Source organism: Pseudophryne corroboree, chromosome 9 (assembly GCF_028390025.1).
Source record: "Pseudophryne corroboree isolate aPseCor3 chromosome 9, aPseCor3.hap2, whole genome shotgun sequence".
Lineage (NCBI taxonomy): Eukaryota > Metazoa > Chordata > Amphibia > Anura > Myobatrachidae > Pseudophryne > Pseudophryne corroboree.
In genome coordinates, this window is record NC_086452.1 from 97,477,377 (window position 1) to 97,496,600 (window position 19,224).

At 47.6% G+C, this 19,224-nt stretch overlaps 1 protein-coding gene and 1 pseudogene across 5 annotated transcripts in view; one reads left to right on the forward strand and one right to left on the reverse strand.

Moving 5' to 3' along the window:
- RC3H1 (ring finger and CCCH-type domains 1) overlaps nt 1–19,224 on the forward strand; it is a 265,587-nt gene that overhangs the window by 238,863 nt on the left and 7,500 nt on the right. For 4 of the 5 annotated variants that reach the window (XM_063939680.1, XM_063939684.1, XM_063939683.1 and 1 more), the window contains 3 exons: nt 15,406–15,619; nt 16,388–16,475; nt 18,323–18,431. In XM_063939680.1, the coding sequence (XP_063795750.1) occupies nt 15,406–15,619; nt 16,388–16,475; nt 18,323–18,431 (411 nt within the window). The remainder of the gene's footprint in view (nt 1–15,405; nt 15,620–16,387; nt 16,476–18,322; nt 18,432–19,224) is intronic. The other variant, XM_063939682.1, reaches the window with a different exon arrangement.
- Nucleotides 11,497–11,615, reverse strand: LOC134964815 (5S ribosomal RNA; annotated as a pseudogene).

Genomic DNA, 19,224 nt, shown 5'->3' on the forward strand with positions numbered 1-19,224 from the left:
CCCTAAGTCAAGCAAGATCCCTGCTCCTACACCAGCCGGTGCTGATCCAGTCAGACAACATCACGGCAGTCGCCCATGTAAATCGACAGGGCGGCACAAGAAGCAGGATGGCGATGGCGGAAGCCACAAGAATTCTCCGATGGGCGGAGAATCATGTACTAGCACTGTCAGCAGTGTTCATTCCGGGAGTGGACAACTGGGAAGCAGACTTCCTCAGCAGATACGACCTCCACCCGGGAGAGTGGGGACTTCATCCAGAAGTCTTCCAGATGCTGGTAAACCGTTGGGAAAAACCACAGGTGGACATGATGGCGTCCCGCCTCAACAAAAAGTTTAAAAGATATTGCGCCAGGTCAAGGGACCCTCAGGCGATAGCTGTGGACGCTCTAGTGACACCGTGGGTGTACCAGTCGGTTTATGTGTTCCCTCCTCTGCCTCTCATACCAAAGGTTTTGAGAATAATAAGAAAGCGAGGAGTAAACACCATTCTCGTGGTTCCGGATTGGCCAAGACTAGCGTGGTACCCGGAACTTCAAGAGATGCTCTCAGAGGACCCGTGGCCTCTACCGCTCAGACAGGACCTGCTACAACAGGGGCCCTGTCTGTTCCAAGACTTACCGCGGCTGCGTTTGACGGCATGGCGGTTGAACACCGGATCCTAAAGGAAAAGGGTATTCCGGAAGAAGTCATTCCTACGCTTATTAAGGCCAGGAAAGATGTCACGGCAAAGCATTATCACCGCATATGGCGGAAATATGTTGCATGGTGCGAGGCCAAAAAGGCCCCAACAGAGGAATTTCAACTAGGTCGATTTCTGCATTTCCTGCAAGCAGGAGTGAATATGGGCCTAAAACTAGGCTCCATTAAAGTACAGATCTCGGCTCTGTCGATTTTCTTTCAAAAAGAACTAGCTTCAGTACCTGAAGTTCAGACATTTGTGAAAGGAGTGCTGCATATTCAGCCCCCATTTGTGCCTCCTGTGGCACCTTGGGATCTCAACATGATGTTGAGTTTCTTAAAATCACATTGGTTTGAGCCACTAAAAACCGTGGATCTGAAATATCTCACGTGGAAAGTGGTCATGTTATTGGCCTTGGCTTCAGCCAGGCGAGTGTCAGAATTGGCGGCTTTATCATGTAAAAGCCCTTATCTGATTTTCCATATGGATAGGGCAGAATTGAGGACTCGTCCCCAGTTTCTCCCTAAGGTGGTGTCAGCGTTTCACCTTTACCAGGCTATTGTGGTGCCTGCGGCTACTAAGGATTTGGAGGACTCCAAGTTGCTAGACGTTGTCAGGGCCCTGAAAATATATGTTTCCAGGACGGCTGGAGTCAGAAAATCTGACTCGTTGTTTATCCTGTATGCACCCAACAAGCTGGGTGCGCCTGCTTCTAAGCAGTCTATTGCTCGCTGGATTTGTAGTACAATTCAGCTTGCACATTCTGTGGCAGGCCTGCCACAGCCAAAATCTGTGAATGCCCATTCCACAAGGAAGGTGGGCTCATCTTGGGCGGCTGCCCGAGGGGTCTCGGCTTTACAACTTTGCCGAGCAGCTACTTGGTCAGGGGCAAACACGTTTGCAAAATTCTACAAATTTGATACCCTGGCTGAGGAGGACCTGGAGTTCTCTCATTCGGTGCTGCAGAGTCATCCGCACTCTCCCGCCCGTTTGGGAGCTTTGGTATAATCCCCATGGTCCTTACGGAGTTCCCAGCATCCACTAGGACGTCAGAGAAAATAAGAATTTACTCACCGGTAATTCTATTTCTCGTAGTCCGTAGTGGATGCTGGGCGCCCATCCCAAGTGCGGATTGTCTGCAATACTTGTAAATAGTTATTGTTAACTAAGGGTTATTGTTGAGCCATCTGTTGAGAGGCTCAGTTGTTTTCATACTGTCAAACTGGATATAGTATCACGAGTTGTACGGTGTGATTGGTGTGGCTGGTAAGAGTCTTACCCGGGATTCTAAATCCTTCCTTATTATGTCAGCTCGTCCGGGCACATTGTCCTAACTGAGGCTTGGAGGAGGGTCATAGTGGGAGGAGCCAGTGCACACCAGGCAGTCATAAATCTTTCTAGAGTGCCCAGCCTCCTTCGGAGCCCGCTATTCCCCATGGTCCTTACGGAGTTCCCAGCATCCACTACGGACTACGAGAAATAGAATTACCGGTGAGTAAATTCTTATTTTCTCTGTGATTTAGTCACCATATCTCTCCTTTATCTCTGCTAGTGCTGACTACACTGCGCAGGGGTTTGGGTAAGAGGTATTGTGCTGCTGCCAATTGTACTGTGTTACCTGATACTGCAAGTTATATCATGTCTACTTCTGAGGGTAACGGTTCTGGGGCTGAACACACTGCTGGTGTTGCTGAAGCCACAGATTCCCATGAGGAGAATATAGCAGCTGTGGGCTCTGGTTCTGAGGGCTCCCCCCAATGGGACTGTGGCAACGGAGGTACATAATGACCCACCGTGGGCCGCTTTTTCCACGCTTCTACATACGCTAGTTAATAAACTAACACCCCCTATGGGACCCCCAATACCGGTACATCCGTATTTGGTCCCTGCAGCTAACCCACCGTGGGCAGACGATTTATCTGCTCAATTGAAGAAGTTGAACCAGTCCCTGACTACTAAAAAGTCTGACCATCGCTCGCCTAAGTCCAAGGAGTCCTCTAAGCGAGCGCTGGTCTCCTCTCAATCCACTGCTGTCACTGACACCTCGTCTGATGAAGACGGCACTTACACTGACCCCACAGGTTCTGACTCGGATACTGCTGATGGGGAGGGTAGTTCACATGTGGATGTTCCTGATCTTTTGGAGGCTATTAAGTTAATTCTACAGATTACGGATGATCCCGAGCCATCTGTCCCTCCTAAGAAACCAGATAGGTTCAAGCGTCAGAAGGTGGTTAAACAAGTTTTACCTCACTCTGATCACCTAGTGGATATACGTCAGGAACCCTGGGAAAACCCGGGTACGAAGTTTGTGCCTCAAAAGAAGTTGCTGGCTCGCTATCCCCTCGCGCCAGAGCTGTCTAAGAATTGGGAAACGCCTCCTCCAGTAGACTCACATGTGGCTAGGATGGTGGTTTCCTCAGCTCTACCTGTCACTACCGTCACGTCTCTAAAAGAGCCTACGGATAAACATGTGGAGGGTTGTCTTAAAGCGATTTACACCCTCACGGGTACTGCACAAAGGCCCACTATTGCAGCAACATGGGCTGCAGAGGTTATTGAAGCATGGGCCTTGGAGTTAGAAGCTGAAATCTCTTCTGACCATGCTAGACAATGCTTGTCATATATTGTCACAGCTTCTCGCTATATTAAAGAGGCGGCTTCTGATGCCGGTATCCTAGCAGCCAAGGCCTCTACTACGTCAGTCCTGGCTCGCCGGATATTGTGGCTGAGGTCCTGGTCTGTGTATCTGGACTCTAGAAAAACCCTGGAGGTACTCCCTTTCAAGGGAGATATTCTGTTTGGGGAGGACTTAAATAAGATAGTGGCTGACTTGACTACTGCCAAAACTGCCTGCCTGCCAAGTACCGCTCCTTCTGTGTCGAAGGCTAAAGGTACTTCCTTTCGCCCCTTTCGTCCTTCAGGTAAAGCAAAAGGTCAGGCGTACAACAAGCAGGCCCGCACTTACAAAACTGGTAAGCCAAAGCCAAAAAGAGCCTGGGTAGCCCGTCAGCCAGTTTCCAAGGCCGATAAGCCTGCCGCGTGACGGGGCGGGCCTCCCCCTGGGGGATCCCAGGGTGGGGGGCCGGCTTCTAGGGTATACCCAGGAATGGTTGAAGACCACTTCAGATGCCTGGGTACGGGAAGTCGTCACTCGAGGTTACGCCATAGCCTTCAAAACTGACCCCCTCATCGATTTTTCCAGACAAACACTCTGCATTTGGTGGTACAGACCCTCCTGGATACAGGAGTCGTAGTACAGGTGCCTCTTGCGCAGAGGGGCCCGGGGGTACTATTCTCCGCTGTTTCTAGTCCCGAAGCCGAATGGGTCCTCCCGGCCCATTCTCAACCTCAAGGCATTGAACAGGTTTGTGAAGGTTTCCAAGTTCCGTATGGTAACCCTTCGCTCTATAGTTCTGGCTTTGGAACCTGGGGACTACATGGTCTCCCTGGACATACAGGATGCTTACCTGCATATTCCTATAGCAGCGTCACATCAGCAATACCTGAGGTTTGCTATTGGCAACCTCCATTACCAGTTTCGGGCGTTACCTTTTGGTTTAACAACGGCTCCGCGAGTCTTCACCAAAGTTATGGCGGTGATGACGGTGGTACTCCGCCGTCAAGGGGTCAGGATACTGCCGTATCTGGACGACTTGTTAATCCTGGCAAATTCCCCAGAACTTCTCCTACGTCATCTAGATATGACGGTCCGGTTTCTACAAGCCCACGGGTGGCTCATCAACTGGAAGAAATCCTCCATGATCTCTGCTCAGAGCATGGTGCATCTGGGAGCGCTATTGGACACTCACAACCAGAGGTTGTTCTTGTGTCAGGAGAAAGTCCTGAAGCTTCAGGACAGGATTCGTTGCTTCCTTTCTCGTCCGCAAGTGTCGATACATTCGGCGATGCAGGTGCTGGGCCTCATGTTATCAGCATTCGACATGGTGGAGTATGCTCAATTCCATTCTCGCCCCCTCCAGAGGCTGATTCTAGCCATGTGGGACGGCCTGCCTCACCGGATCAGGTCTCAAATGATCTCATTGACTCCAGAGGTCCGTCTGTCGCTGCTCTGGTGGCTCCAGGACCAACAATTGTGCAGGGGCCGTCCCTTCTGGATATCCAACTGGGTCCTGTTGATGACAGATGCCAATCTAAGAGGTTGGGGCGCGGTGCTGGAGCAACACTCCCTTCAGGGTATGTGGACCAAGGAGGAGTCCCTCCTCTCAATCAACATTCTGGAATTGCGGGCGGTCTTCAATGCATTGAACCTAGCCCAGCATTTAATTCACAACCGTCCTGTTCAAGTGCAGTCGGACAACGCCACCACAGTGGCTTACATAAATCATCAAGGCGGCACTCGAAGCCATCTGGCAATGAAGGAAGTCTCACGGATTCTACATTGGGCGGAACGCCATCTACCGGCCATATCGGCAATCTTCATTCCGGGAGTCCTGAATTGGGAAGCGGACTTTCTCAGTCGTCAGGACGTACATGCCGGCGAGTGGGGCCTCCATCCAGAAGTGTTTCAACTCCTAGTGGAAAAGTCTTCCAGACGTAGATCTGATGGCGTCTCGACACAATCACAAGGTTCCGGTCTTCGGAGCAAGGACAAGGGATCCTCAAGCAGCATTCATGGATGCGCTGGCGGTGCCGTGGAGGTTTCGGCTGCCGTACGTGTTCCCTCCGGTGTCACTCCTGCCCAGGGTAATTCGGAGCAAGGACAAGGGATCCTCAAGCAAGAAAAAGGAATTCTGCTTCTCATAGCTCCAGCATGGCCCATACGGCACTGGTTCTCAGACCTGCAGGGCCTGTCGTCAGAGCGTCCAATTCTACTTCCACAACGCTCAGACCTCCTCGTTCAAGGCCCCTTTGTCTACCAGGACCCAGCCCGGCTGTCTTTGACGGCGTGGCTCTTGAAGCTTCTGTCTTAAGGGCTAAAGGGTTTTCTGAGGCGGTCATTCAAACTATGTTGCGGGCCCGGAAACCGGCTTCGCATCGGATTTACTATAGAGTCTCGCATTCTTACTTTGTTTGGTGCGCATCTAATGATTATGACACTTCCAAGTTTAGTATAGCCAAGTTGTTGGCTTTTCTTCAGCAGGGCCTGGACTTAGGCCTACGTTTGGCCTCCCTCAAGGTTCATATTTCTGCCTTGTCGGTGTGGTTTCAGAGAAAAATTGCGACCTTAACCGATGTGCATACCTTTACTCAGGGTGTGTTGCGTAACCAACCTCCCTATGTCCCGCCTGTGGCTCCTTGGGACTTGTCGGTGGTTTTGGAGGCGTTACAAGAGTCTCCGTTTGAACCTCTTGGTTCAGCTGATCTTAAGTGGCTTTCCCTTAAGGTGGTGTTTCTGCTGGCTATTGCTTCAGCTAGAAGAGTGTCGGATTTGGGTGCCTTGTCCTGTAGTTCCCCATATCTGATATTTCACTGTGACCGGGCGGTTCTTAGGACTCGTCCCGGATATTTACCTAAGGTGGTTTCCTCGTTCCACCTTAACCAGGAGATTGTGGTTCCGGCACTTGTTTCTCCTGATCTGTCTCCCAAAGAGAAGTCTTTGGATGTGGTACGGGCTCTCTGTATCTATGTGCAGAGAACTGCTTCCATTAGGAAATCTGATTCTCTCTTTGTACTGTTTGGATTTCACAAACGTGGCTAGCCTGCTCACAAGCAGACTTTGGCCAGATGGATTAGAATGGTGATTGCACATGCTTATGCGAGGGCTGGTCTGTCGGCTCCTGCTCACATTACGGCCCATTCTACTCGGTCTGTTGGACCTTCTTGGGCGGCCCGCCGTGGTGCGACCCTTGAACAATTGTGCAAGGCGGCTACGTGGTCTTCAGTGAACACGTCCATAAGGTTCTATGCCTTCGATACTGCCGCTTCCCAGGATGCTTCCTTTGGACGCCGGGTTCTTGTGCCCGCTACAGTGCGTCCCCTCCCATAAGGAACTGCTTTAGGACATCCCCAATGTCTATCCTTGTGGAGCCCAGTGTACCCCGCAGCAGAAAACAAGATTTATGGTAAGAACTTACCTTTGTTAAATCTCTTTCTGCGAGGTACACTGGGCTCCACAAGGCGCCCACCCTGACGCACTTAGCTTCTTTGGGTTGGTATGGCATTAGCCGCTGACACTTCTCCTGTCGTGAGAGTGTGGTGTATGTGGCTACTAACCGTTGTCGTCTCTTTTCCTGCTACTGCATTGGGCTGGTTAACTAAAAACTGAGCTCCTGTGCAGGGAGGCGGGGTTATAGAGGAGGCGGTGCTGTGCATTCTGGGAACAGTCAAAGCTTTGAGCCTGTTGGTGCCTCAGATCAAGATCCTACTATACAGAGGAGGCGGTGCTGTGCATTCTGGGAACAGTCAAAGCTTTGAGCCTGTTGGTGCCTCAGATCAAGATCCTACTATACACCCCAATGTCTATCCTTGTGGAGCCCAGTGTACCTCGCAGAAAGAGATTTAACAAAGGTAAGTTCTTACCATAAATCTCGTTTTCTGCAGCAGGGTACATAGGTTTCCACAGGGAAACACTGGGGTGTAGAGTGGATCTTGATCCAGAGGCACAACCAGGCTAAAGCTTTAGGCTGTCCCAGGATGCATTGGGGCCTCCTCTATAACCCCGCCTCCAGGCACTGAGATCTCTGTTTTGAGTTGGAGCCTGCAGCAGCAGGTAACTTAACAGGGGGGCTGCACTGGGCAGCCCTGAAAAAAAGCTTCTAGAAGAATTTCCTATTTCTGGCTGGGCGGTCAGCGCTGTATGTCGGTGTGACACTTCAGTGCTGCAGCTCCATCACCTCCCAAGCGGCCTTGCATACTCCCGCGGCTCAGTTCCTGGGTACTTGCGGCGGAGACGTCTCTGCTTAGGCACAGAGTCGCAGACTGCTCTCCTGGTTCGCGTGGCTGCTACGGGGAGGAGGTAAGAGGGTCCCCCTGGTGAGACCCGCCATTAAATCAAGTTCCATCTGCGACTTCGGGAGACGGGTCGCGGTGCTGGTGTGGACACGGTAACTGGGTAGGGACCCCACTAGACCACCAGGGTGTCTGAGTACAGGTCGGATGTACTAACACCCCATTTAATAAGGCTCGCAGTACCCAAGGTGGAAGTCCTGCATAGGGGAGTTGGCGCTTGACCTGTAGCCCCTCCCCTAGTCCAGGGCGCCGTCTCCTCGCAGATTTCGTGCCCTGGAGCTTGCTCACTTCATGACTGAGAAGCTGAGCGCCATCTTTTGAGCATAGTTGCAGCTAGTCTCCGGGACTGCAGGGCAGGGTCTCCCTTGTAAAGCCGCCTGTATACAGCGCTGAGACTTTACTAACACTTAAATATCCAACATGTCTTTCTACAGACAGCGTTAGTTGACAAAGTGTGTACTGTTTCCAGTATATATTGTTTGAGTGTTCTGATATAACCTCCGGTCACTGACCGCACTGTCACTATACTCTGTATCCTAAGGGCTAGGTGCGTCTGGGTCCGCTAATATAGTAATACACAGTATTTATTGCATAAATATATTCTACTGTGTTAGTCACGTAATACCGGACTTATTCGCCGGTGTTCTATTTTGTCTGGCTTTATCGTACTAAGTTGCTCTGTTGTTGCATTCATATCATAATGTCTAATGCTGGGCATAACTATACAATTATCTGTCAGATAATCTGCCAGATCTGGTTGGTTGGAAAGAAACTCTGGTAATTGATTAGAGCAAACGACAATTGATCATTTGATTCCAAACACTGGAAAATAAACAACAACTCGTTCATACAAATTTGGTTAAATCTGTGAGTTAACCAATTTGTCTGAACGACAGGTTTTGTACATTTGCCAGTGCTTGGGAGCAAGTGTTCGATTTGTCATTTGTTCTTATCCATTTCACAATTTCTTTCCTACCAGCAGATCTGGCAGATAATTGTATAGTGTATGCCAAGCCTAACAGAAAGGGCAGTAAATCTGTGGACGCTCCTTCAGCATGCAGAGTATTCTCCAAGGAGTTATCAGAGGGGGAAGTTTTGTATGATGGTCTGTGTACTACGTGCCATACACCTCCCAGCCAGTCCGCAGCTCCTGTACCTACTCAGGAGCCACCCTGGGCTGCGTTCACCAACTTACTGGGTTACTCTGGTAGAACGCCTTATGCCCCCTATGGGGCCATCTGTGCCACTACTACCACAATTTGTCCCTATGGTTAATCCTCCTTGGGCGGAAAATTTATCTAACCAGTTGCAGCAATTAAATCAGTCCTTGGTTAGACAAAAATCCACCCCAGGTCACTCCCGTGTCTCTGGGTCATCTATGCGGGCTGCTTCCGCCTCACAATCCACATACCTCTCTGATGTTTCATCTGAAGTGGAGGGGTAGCATACGGTCCTGTCAGACACTGAACCAGGTGTGACTGATAAGGGTTCTCCCTTGCAGATTGATGTCCCTGCCTTAGTGGTTACTATTAAGCAAATCCTACAAATTTCTGATGAGGATTCCACGACTGTGGCAAAGAAAACTGGCAAGTTTAAACGGCAGAAGGTGGTTAAAACTCTGTTACACCATTCTGACCATTTAGTGGACATCAGGCGGGAACCCTGGTCTACTCCAGGGAAGAAATTCCCTCTGCCCAAACGGGTCTTGGCTCGCTATCCTCTCCCTGCAGAGTTATGTAACAAGTTGGAAAATTCACCGCCGGTGGATTCTCATTTCACTTGCCTCGTGGTGTCGTCCACTCTGCCTGTCACCACTGTCACTTCACTGAAGGAACCGACAGATAAGCGTTTGGAGGGATGCCTAAAATCTATTTACTCCCTTACAGGAGCTGTGCATAGGCCCACGATTACCGCCTCTTGGGCTGTAAATGGTATTAACGCGTGGGTTCAGGCATTAGAGGAAGAGCTGCCCGAGGATATCTCCGACAATGCCAGACCATACCTGTCTCGTATTACCACCGCCGCCTATTACATTCAGGAGGCATCCCCTGAGGTGGGTGTGTTGGTAGCCAAGGCGTCAACTACGTCTGTCCTGGCTCGCCGTATTCTGTGGTTGAGGTCATGGAAGGTGGACCTAGACTCCAAAAAGACCTTGGAGGTACTCCCCTTCACTGGGGACATTTTGTTTGGAGAAGACCTGAACACAATTGTGTCTGAATTAGCAGCTGCTAAGACTGCCTTTCTCTCAAATACTAATCCTTCTACACAGAAGGCAAAAGGTACCACCTTTTGTTACTTTCGGTCTCAAGGGAAAGCAAAAGGTCAGGCATACCCAAGACAATCTTGTGCTGCCAAAACCACCAAGCCCAAGGCGAAACAATCCTGGGCAACCAGTCAGCCTGCTTCTAAACAAGACAAGCCTGCTGCATGATGGGGGCGGGCCTCTCCCTGGGGGACCCCAGGGTGGGAGGCCGACTTCTACAGTTCGCCCAGGTATGGTAAAGACAACGTCAGACGCATGGGTGCTGGAAGTTGTCTCTCACTGGTATGCTTTATCTTTCAAGAGACGTCCCCCTCGACAGTTTTGCACCACGGTTCTCTCCAGTAAAGGAGTGGTTGTGCCTGTACCTCAGTCCCAGAGAGGCAGAGGTTATTACTCGACCGTTTCTAGTCCCGAAACCCAATGGGTCATTCCAGCCTACACTCGACCTCAAATCTCTGAACAAGTTTGTGGGTGTGTCCAGGTTTTGTATGGAAACACTGCGCTCAATAGTACTGGCTATGGAACCCGGAGACTGTATGGTATCACTGGATATACAGGATGCATACCTGCATATACCTATTGCCATCTCGCATCAGCAGTTTCTGCGGTTTGCTGTTGGCAACCTCCACTATCCATTCCAGGTTCTGCCATTTGAACTGGCTACGGCTCCTCGGATCTTCACCCAGGTCATGGCCGTGATGATGGCCCATCTCCGTCATCAGGGTGTCAGAATCCTGCCGTATCTGGACGGCCTGCTGACTCTGGCAAATTCCCACCATATCCTCCTCAGTCATCTGCAACTTACGGTAACCTTCCTGCAAGCCCACGGATGGCTTATCAATTGGAAGAAGTCCTCACTGGTCCCAGCTCAGAGCATGGTGCACCTGGGGGCACTCCTGGGGACATTTAGTCAGCGGCTGTTTCTGTCTCCATTCAAAGTCCCACAACATAGATATGATTCCGCACTGGTTCTGAGTTTTCACGAAAAATAATAGCAATAGTAGAGTACCAGAATGACGTATAATGTGTACATATAATTCGTTATTTGATGAATGAGTCTGGTGGTGCACCCAGAGTCAGAAGCGAGCTAGGAAGAAAAGGAATTACAGAAGACTCTTGTGTGGGTGCACTCTTGTTTAGATTGTTAATATGAAAATATTAAAACATAACTTTTATTATCTCATAATTGTTAGAAAAAAATCCACACTTTTATAATCCACTAGAATTGATTAGACAAACTATATTGTTACCCGTGTAGACCATCACCATCTATGCGCGGTGTTACCTCTATTTGATGGATCTATTGGGAATTTTTATCTCACAAAAAATTGGAAATGTTCTGGTTAGTCTATGTTATTAGACTCAGGAGGGATGTAGACACTCAGGCTCTACACCCTGATCCTATCCCACCAGCACAAGCTCAGCTTGTATTAATAAGACCTCCAAGGGTCATTGATCTGAAGTATTATCAGGAATATAGATCTTTATTCGCATTGGCAAATGTCAGATCTGTGACATATCAAGGAAAACGGTACTTGGAGAGAGTCAAAGTTTGAGTGACACAGGTCAAGAAGGTGAGCAGAAAGAGATGATTGAAGAAAATGTGGTGATCCTGCTGTTGGTTTCAAGTCGAGAGGGTCACGAGTTACAACACCGGGTATTCTCTGGGGGTCACCCTCACAGATACTAACCCAGCCCACCACCGTTTTGCTTCCAAGATCGGACGAGATCGGGCTCTGTCGGTGGGGTATGGTAGTAATTCACTGGGCCTTCTATAGCCGACTCACCAATGAGAGTGCACCTAAGGAAGATTCGGGAAAGAGAGAGAGGATAAGGGCGGATCTGCTGTCCATGTTAGGCACAGGGTAACCTGTGGATCATGGATGAGAGTCCGCAGATATATGGAGAGGAATAAAGGTATAAAGGTATAGAGAAGAGAGAAAACTTGATGTCAAGACAAAATACTGTCAAAGATTGGCAGTGATGAGTAAAGATACAAAGAAAACCAGATAGCTGAAAATATCAGGTTATATTAGGTAATCACTCTGTTGACGGAAAATGGAGATTACGAGTAATGGAAAACAGAAATTGATACACAGCCCCTAAGGGGTACTAGTCATCATACTTATTCACACCTATACTATAGAGGGCAAACACGTGAATACTATGTATACCATATCACATAGATGAAACAATATAGTGACGGTGTGATATTCCTACCTAGATTCCTAGATAACCCTGATTGGGTCTGATTAATGTCTTATATGGAGCTACAGGACTGAACCATCAAGCAAAAGTATACAGGTGTTACAAAAGATCCACACTCTCGGTTGTGTATAGGGAATATCCCTGTTGACAGTATAATCGAGAGTGGGGGTAAACAGGCCCCTAGGATGCTGACTTATAAGGTGCTTAGAAGAATGTCATTATTAATTCTGTACTTATTGCTATCTAGGCAAGGTTACTGAAATAATATAGTGGTAATAAATAGTTGGGATAATATTGCTGAAACACGTAGCAATACAGTTTAAGAGAAAAAGAAAAACAAAAAAGGGGGGGGGGGGGAGGGGGAAATGGTGAGGAAAATGTATCGTAACAATCACTGCCCAAATCCCTGGGCTGCCCTGATGACAAGGTGGGGCATGTCGGATTGCTGCCTGGGTGTGTGGGAAAAAGTCAATCCCAGAAAAAACAAAAAATATATTATATATAGAAAAGTGTACCGGTCCCTGCCCAGGTCCCTGGGTCAGTCACTAAATAACAAGATGCAAAATTCCACTACTTCAGTCTTTGGTTAAAGTTGAAGTGATTCATGCTGGGATGCTGGGATAGGTAGTTTGTCTAATCAATTCTAGTGGATTATAAAAGTGTGGATTTTTTTCTAACAATTATGAGATAATAAAAGTTATGTTTTAATATTTTCATATTAACAATCTAAACAAGAGTGCACCCACACAAGAGTCTTCTGTAATTCCTTTTCTTCCATTCAAAGTCCTGAAGCTTCAGGACAGGATAAGATGCTTCCTTTGTCGCCCCAAGTGTCAATATACTCGGCGATGCAAGTACTTGGCTGACATAGTAGAGTACGCTCAATTTCATTCTCGCCCTCTACAGAGGTTAATCCTTTCCAAGTGGGACTACCTACCTCAGCGGATCAGATCTCACAACATCACTTTGATTCCGGAGGTTCGTCTGTCGCTGACCTGGTGGCTACAGAACCAGCAATTAAGTAGGGGCTGTCCCTTCTGGATCCCTGACTGGGTCCTGCTGACAATGGACGCCAGTCTGAGGGGATAGGGTGCAGTGTTGTAGCAACACTCTTTTCAGGGTCGCTGGACCAAGAAGGAATCACTCCTCCCAATAAACATTCTGGAGCTGAGGGTGGTGTTCAATGCGCTACAGAACAGGCCTGGTTCAGAACAGGCATGGTACAGAACAGGCCTGTCCAAGTACTTTCAGACAACGCAACCACGGTGGCATACATAAACAATCAAGGTGGCACTCGAAGCCACATGGCAATGATGGAAGTGTCAAAAATCCTTCGTTGTGTGGAACGCCATCTGCCAGCAATATTGGCAGTGTTCATTACGGGCGTCCTAAACTGGGTAGCGTACTTCTTCAGTTGCCAGGACGTGCATGCTAGTGAGTGGAGTCTTCATCCAGAAGTCTTTCAACTCCTAGTGGACAGGTGGGGCCTACCAGATGCAGACCTGATTGCGTCTCGACACCATCACAAGGTTCCGGTCTTCGGATATTGGACCAGGGATCCTCAAGCAGCGTTCGTGGACGCACTGGCAATTCCATGGAACTTTCGGCTGCCCTACGTGTTCCTTCTATAGTGTCACTTCTGCCCAGGGTCCTACGGAAGGAGGATCACTACTTCATCTAATCGCCCCAGCGTGGCCCAGACGGAATTGGTGCTGAGACCTGCAGGGTCTGTTGACGGGGAGTCTCCTACTTCCTCAGTGGCCAGAACTCCTCGTACAGGGCCCTTGTGTCTACCCAGACTGGCTTTGACGGCGTGGCTCTTGCAGCATCACTCCTGAGGGCCAAAGGTTTTTCTGAGGTGGTTATCCAGACTATGTTGAAAGCCCGCAAACTGGCATTCTTACTTCACCTGGTGTGCTGATAACAATTGATGTCTCTAGGTTCAGAACTTCCAGAATTCTGGCTTTTCTGCAATGAAGCCTTGACTTAGGTCTTCGTTTGGCCTCCCTCAAAGTTCACATATCTGCTTTGTCGGTATGGTTTCAGAGGAAAATTGCGTCTATACCTGACGTTCATACTTTCACTCAGGGTGTCCTTCGCATTCAGCCTCCCTATGTCCCTCCTGTGGCTCCATGGGATCTAGCTGGTGTGCTAAATGCCCTGTAAGAGTTTACATTTGAACCTCTTGAGTCGGTGGACCTTAAATGGCTCACAGCCAAGGTCCTGTTCTTGCTGGCTATTACCTCTGCAAGACGGGTGTCAGACTTAGGCGCTTTGTCCTGTCGTCCACCCTTTCTGATATTTCACAGTGACCGGGCAGTTCTATGAGCTCGACCGGGTTATTTACCTAAGGTGGTGTCATCTTTTCACCTTAACTAAGAGATTGTGGTTCCGGCCTTTATCTCTTCGGACTTGTCTCCCAAAGAACTTTGGATGTGGTTAGGGCTCTCAGTATCTATGTGGAGAGGACTGCCCCCTTCAGGAGGTCAGATACCCTTTTTGTCCTGTTTGGTTTCCACAAACGGGGCTGGCCTGCGAATAAGCAAACCTTGTCCAGGTGGATTAGAATGGTGATTGCACAAGCTTATGCACAGGCTGGACTCCCGGCCCCTGCTGCTATTACAGCCCATTCTACTCTGTTGGACCTTCTTGGGCATCCCGCCGTGGCGCGTCCCCAGAACAATTGTGCAAGGCGGCTACATGGTCTTCAGTGAACACATTTCTTAGGTTTTATGGACGCTTTGGACTGTGGATTCTCATCCGCTAAGGCGCGTCCTCCTTGAGGAGCTGCTGTAGGACATCCCCGATGTTCCCCTGTGGAAACCAATGTACCCTGCTGCTGAAAAGGAGTGTTATGGTAGACTTACCATGTTTAACACTCTTTTTCTGCGAGGTACATTGGGTTCCACAGGGCACCCACCCTGACACACCTAGCTTCTTTGGGTTTGTATGACATTAGCCGCTGGTACCTTCTCCTGTTGTGAGAATGTAGTTCTATGTGACTAACATCTGCCTTCTCTCTTGCTTGCTCCTGCATTGGACTGGTTAACGAAACTGAGATCTCAGTGCCTGGAGGCAGGGTTATAGAGGAGGCCCCAGTGCATCCTGGGACAGCCTGAAGCTTTAGCCTGTTGGTGCCTCAGGATCAAGATCCACTTTACACCCCAATGTTTCCCTGTGGAACCCAATGTACCTCGCAGAAAGAGTGTTAACCATGGTAAGTCTACCATAACACTCCTTATTTTGTGTAACAGTTTATTTAAATTCAGTGCTTTGTTTCCAGTTTTGCATGAGAAGTCTATTGTATCTGCCTCAATATGTCATCCATTCTTTGTCTCAACAGAATGTTGACAGCAAATCCCTAAGGGATCAGCGCCTTGAGATCCAGCGGAGAGCTACTGATGCAGGGGAGGATGATCTCATTCCGTTTGGTGACCGACCCACAGTATCCCGTTTTGGTGCCATCTCCCGCACCTCCAAGGCGTTGTACCAGCAACCAGGCCCTATGTTGCAGGCTCTGGCAGCCCAAGGTGCGGCTACCAAATCCAGCATTACTGGTGCGTTTTTGGGGTTCTTTTATAAAAGGAAGGACAGAAAGACGACACACATAGATCCTTTAAAAAAAGTATTTGCCACCTGTGGGATTTTCTCTATTGTTATATTATTTCTGACAATTCGGTTAGAACTTTCAGTATTTAATAGATGTGTATGGGAGAAAAATTACACTGACTATTGGTTTGTTTATATTATGTTAGTGTTTAAGATGTGTACACATGCAGTAAATGTTGTCCCTAACATGGCTCAACTTAATATAACCTATATCAAACTTGATTGTTGTACTTTGGCTAACAATCAGGCCTCAAGTAGGCAAATTTTTCGCAATATATAACTTTGAACCTTACCATAAGCAAGGTTGCTATGTGTTGCTATTAGAAGGAAGTACTAAATACAAGGTATGATTACTTAATCATCTTGTTGCAATTTTGTGCACAAACAGTAGTTGTGACTTGCATTTTAATATAGTATGTGCTTATCTGAAACATAAGGACTCCTCTCAATCGATAAAGTAGCTTGAAGTAAAAAAAATTGTCAATCATAGTATAGTATTGTAATACACTAAAGAAATTTTCACCCAAAGTTGGGTATCACACGTACAATATAATGGTTTAGAAACAGCTTATCTGAAAACATACATCAGTCCAGTTTACACATGGGACATATCTGTCGAACATCCAGTACCTACGCACGTTTCATCCTCAGGTGTCGTCTTTTTGACTTCCTCAGGGGTATAAAAATTTCATTTTTTTGTTTTGTTTTTGTTTCAGATTACAGTCTATACAGCAGTCACAACAACCTTGGAGGTCCTTCATACTCTCCACATCAAAACCTTCCTCAGGGACCTATGAGTGAGAGGTATGTAGAGCACGTTCTGATTTTTGTACACTGTCTGATTTTTGTATACAATTCTCCTCTTCTCCAGTTGTAATGTATTGCTAAAGATAAAAATTTAACTGTTACGGCAGAGTTTCCTAAACTCTACCATTACACTCCCAGGTTTAAAGGATATCCATGCTTGAGCACTGGTGATTAATTAGTACCTCATTCAGTGTAATGTAAACATCTGGACTCAAGCATAGATAATCTTAAAACCTGGAGTGTAATGTCAGAGTTAGTGAATTTCTGACTTATGGTGTGGCTATGGAAGGGACAGCCCAATTCTGTTCTGTAGAGCATTGCAGAAATTGTTTACCAGTTCATGCAAATTCTTGGTTTTTAAATATCTCTATAGGAGTAGGTTTCTAGGAATCGGATGACAAGCTTGTAAAGTGCTTGGTGAGAGGTACACTGTTCACTGTGCTGGAGACACTTGTTACTCTCCAGTGTGTTGCAGTGCCAATAGGAAGGGACTGTGACTAGTGGAACATATTTATCCTTAGGTTACTATGGGCTTGACCAGATCTGGCCAACCTATGGCTCTACAGCTGTTGTGAAACTATACATCCCAGCATGCCCTGCCAGAGTTTGCGCATTCCCTAATAGCAAAACTGTGGCAGGGCATGCTGGGATTGGCACTTTCACAACAGCTGGAGAGCCACAGGTTGGCCAGGCCTGGGCCAGACAAACCAGTAGTACTGCTGTCCATGTGTACCGCATGCACTGCTCGTAAAGCACAGTATGAATTCAACTTTTCTCTAACTTACTAGGGGATACTGGTATGGTGTTACCATGGGGTATAGTTTTGGTCCATTGAAGCCTTGGCACTTTAAAAATCTTCAGTGTGTGTGCTAGTTCCTCCCCTCTATGCCCCTTTTACAGACTCAGTTTAGAAAAATGTGCCCAAGGAGCCGGGTGCATTCTCTGGAGCTCCAGAGAGTTTTCTTCAAAACTTTTATTTTAGTTTATTTTCGGGCAGCACTGGCTGGCACCAGTCTGCCTGCATCCGGGGACTTTGGGGGGAAACCGAACCAAGCTCTTACAGGGTTAATGGTCCGTATGCCCGCTGACAGGACAAAGCTCCTGAGGTGGTGTTTCTCATTACCCCCAGGGTGTGTGTGCACTCCAACAGCATGCCGCAACCCCTAACAGCTGAAGACGATGGTGCGGTGTCTCAAAGGAATTAAACACTCTTTTTAAGAAGATGTGGGTTAATCCTGACAAAAAGTTTCGAACCCCTAAGTGCTGGCTAACTTCTCTCCTCCTGAGGATAGAAAAGTGTGGGAAAGTCCCCCAATTGTACTGCCTGTACCTGGTGCTATCTCCCTGAAAGACCCTTCTGATTGTACAATTGAAACTACGCTCAAATCCATTTACATTGAGGTGGGAGTAGCACAGAGACCCACCATTGCTTGTGGTTGGAACACAAGGGCCATGGTCAAATGGTCTCGTAATATATTTGAAGGGTTTGACACTATGCCTTAGGATGAGGTCCTAACTCTGTTGCAACATATCCAAGATGCTGCTAACTCCATGAGTGAGGCAATCAAGGAGACAGGCCTCGTTAATGGCCGCTCCACGGCTATGGCAGTAACAGCTCGCAGGGCACTATGGCTTCGACAATGGACAGCTGATGCTGATTCCAAAAAAGGCGTTGAGAATCTTGTTTAGTGAAGAACTAATATGTTAAGTGAGAAATGAAACCTATTATCCTAGTGACTTATGATAATGGACATTTCAAGTCACATAGGAGAATTGTGCTTTGGTAGAAGAAAGGCATTTGTTTCCTTTTTATTACATCTTGCCAATAAATTAATCTCCTGCAGAGAGCGAATATCCAAACCTTTACCCACATCCGAGAGAGAACAGCTCAGGATGGAACTTCAGCAGCTGAACCAACAAATCAGCCAACAGACTCAGATGCGAGGCATGGAGGTATGACAGTAGTCATAGATTTAACTAGTCATTTTTATAGTCAATAGGGAAGATTCCTGACTTGTGTTTATGCAGTTGGCATTACAATTGATAGCTTTTCCGTTAAATGGTCTCTACACTCTAGACCAGAGGTTCCCAAACGTGGTCCTCAAGGCACCCCAACAGTCCAGGTTTTAGGTATATCCATGGCTCAGCACAGATGGTTAAATCAAATTGACTAAGGTGCTAATTAAGTCACCTGTGGCCATGCATGGATACATTTAAAACCAGGACCTTTGGGGTGCCTTGAGGACTGCGTTTGGGAACCTCTGCTCTAGACAAAGGGGTAAGCAAAGTGTGACACTACAGTTTCTGTGGAACTACACATCCCAGCATGCCCTGCCAGAATTATGCTGTTGGGGCATGTTTAAATTGGTTAGTTTCCTATGAACATTTTATTTGTGGCACTGCATTCCCTTGGGAGTGGTAACATGGTTACTGAAAATCACAGCCACAGGACATTTTCTAGCATCTACAGAATGTTTTATAAATGTTATCTATACTGCACGTGAATAATTTCTAAAGTATCCAATTTTACTTGAGTTAGGTGGTTTGAAGTTATTACAAAACTTAAATGCACTTTAATCGCAACATATTTAAGCATGTTATGGAAGAGAACAGTTTGTCAGTGAGCGTTTTGTGGGTATATATTTAAAGGCTTACAGATATCATAAATGTACTGTAATGTTGGCTGGTCTGAGTTATTTAGGTGTATGGAGCACTGATTTAGTTGGACAGACCAGTTTTACGTTTG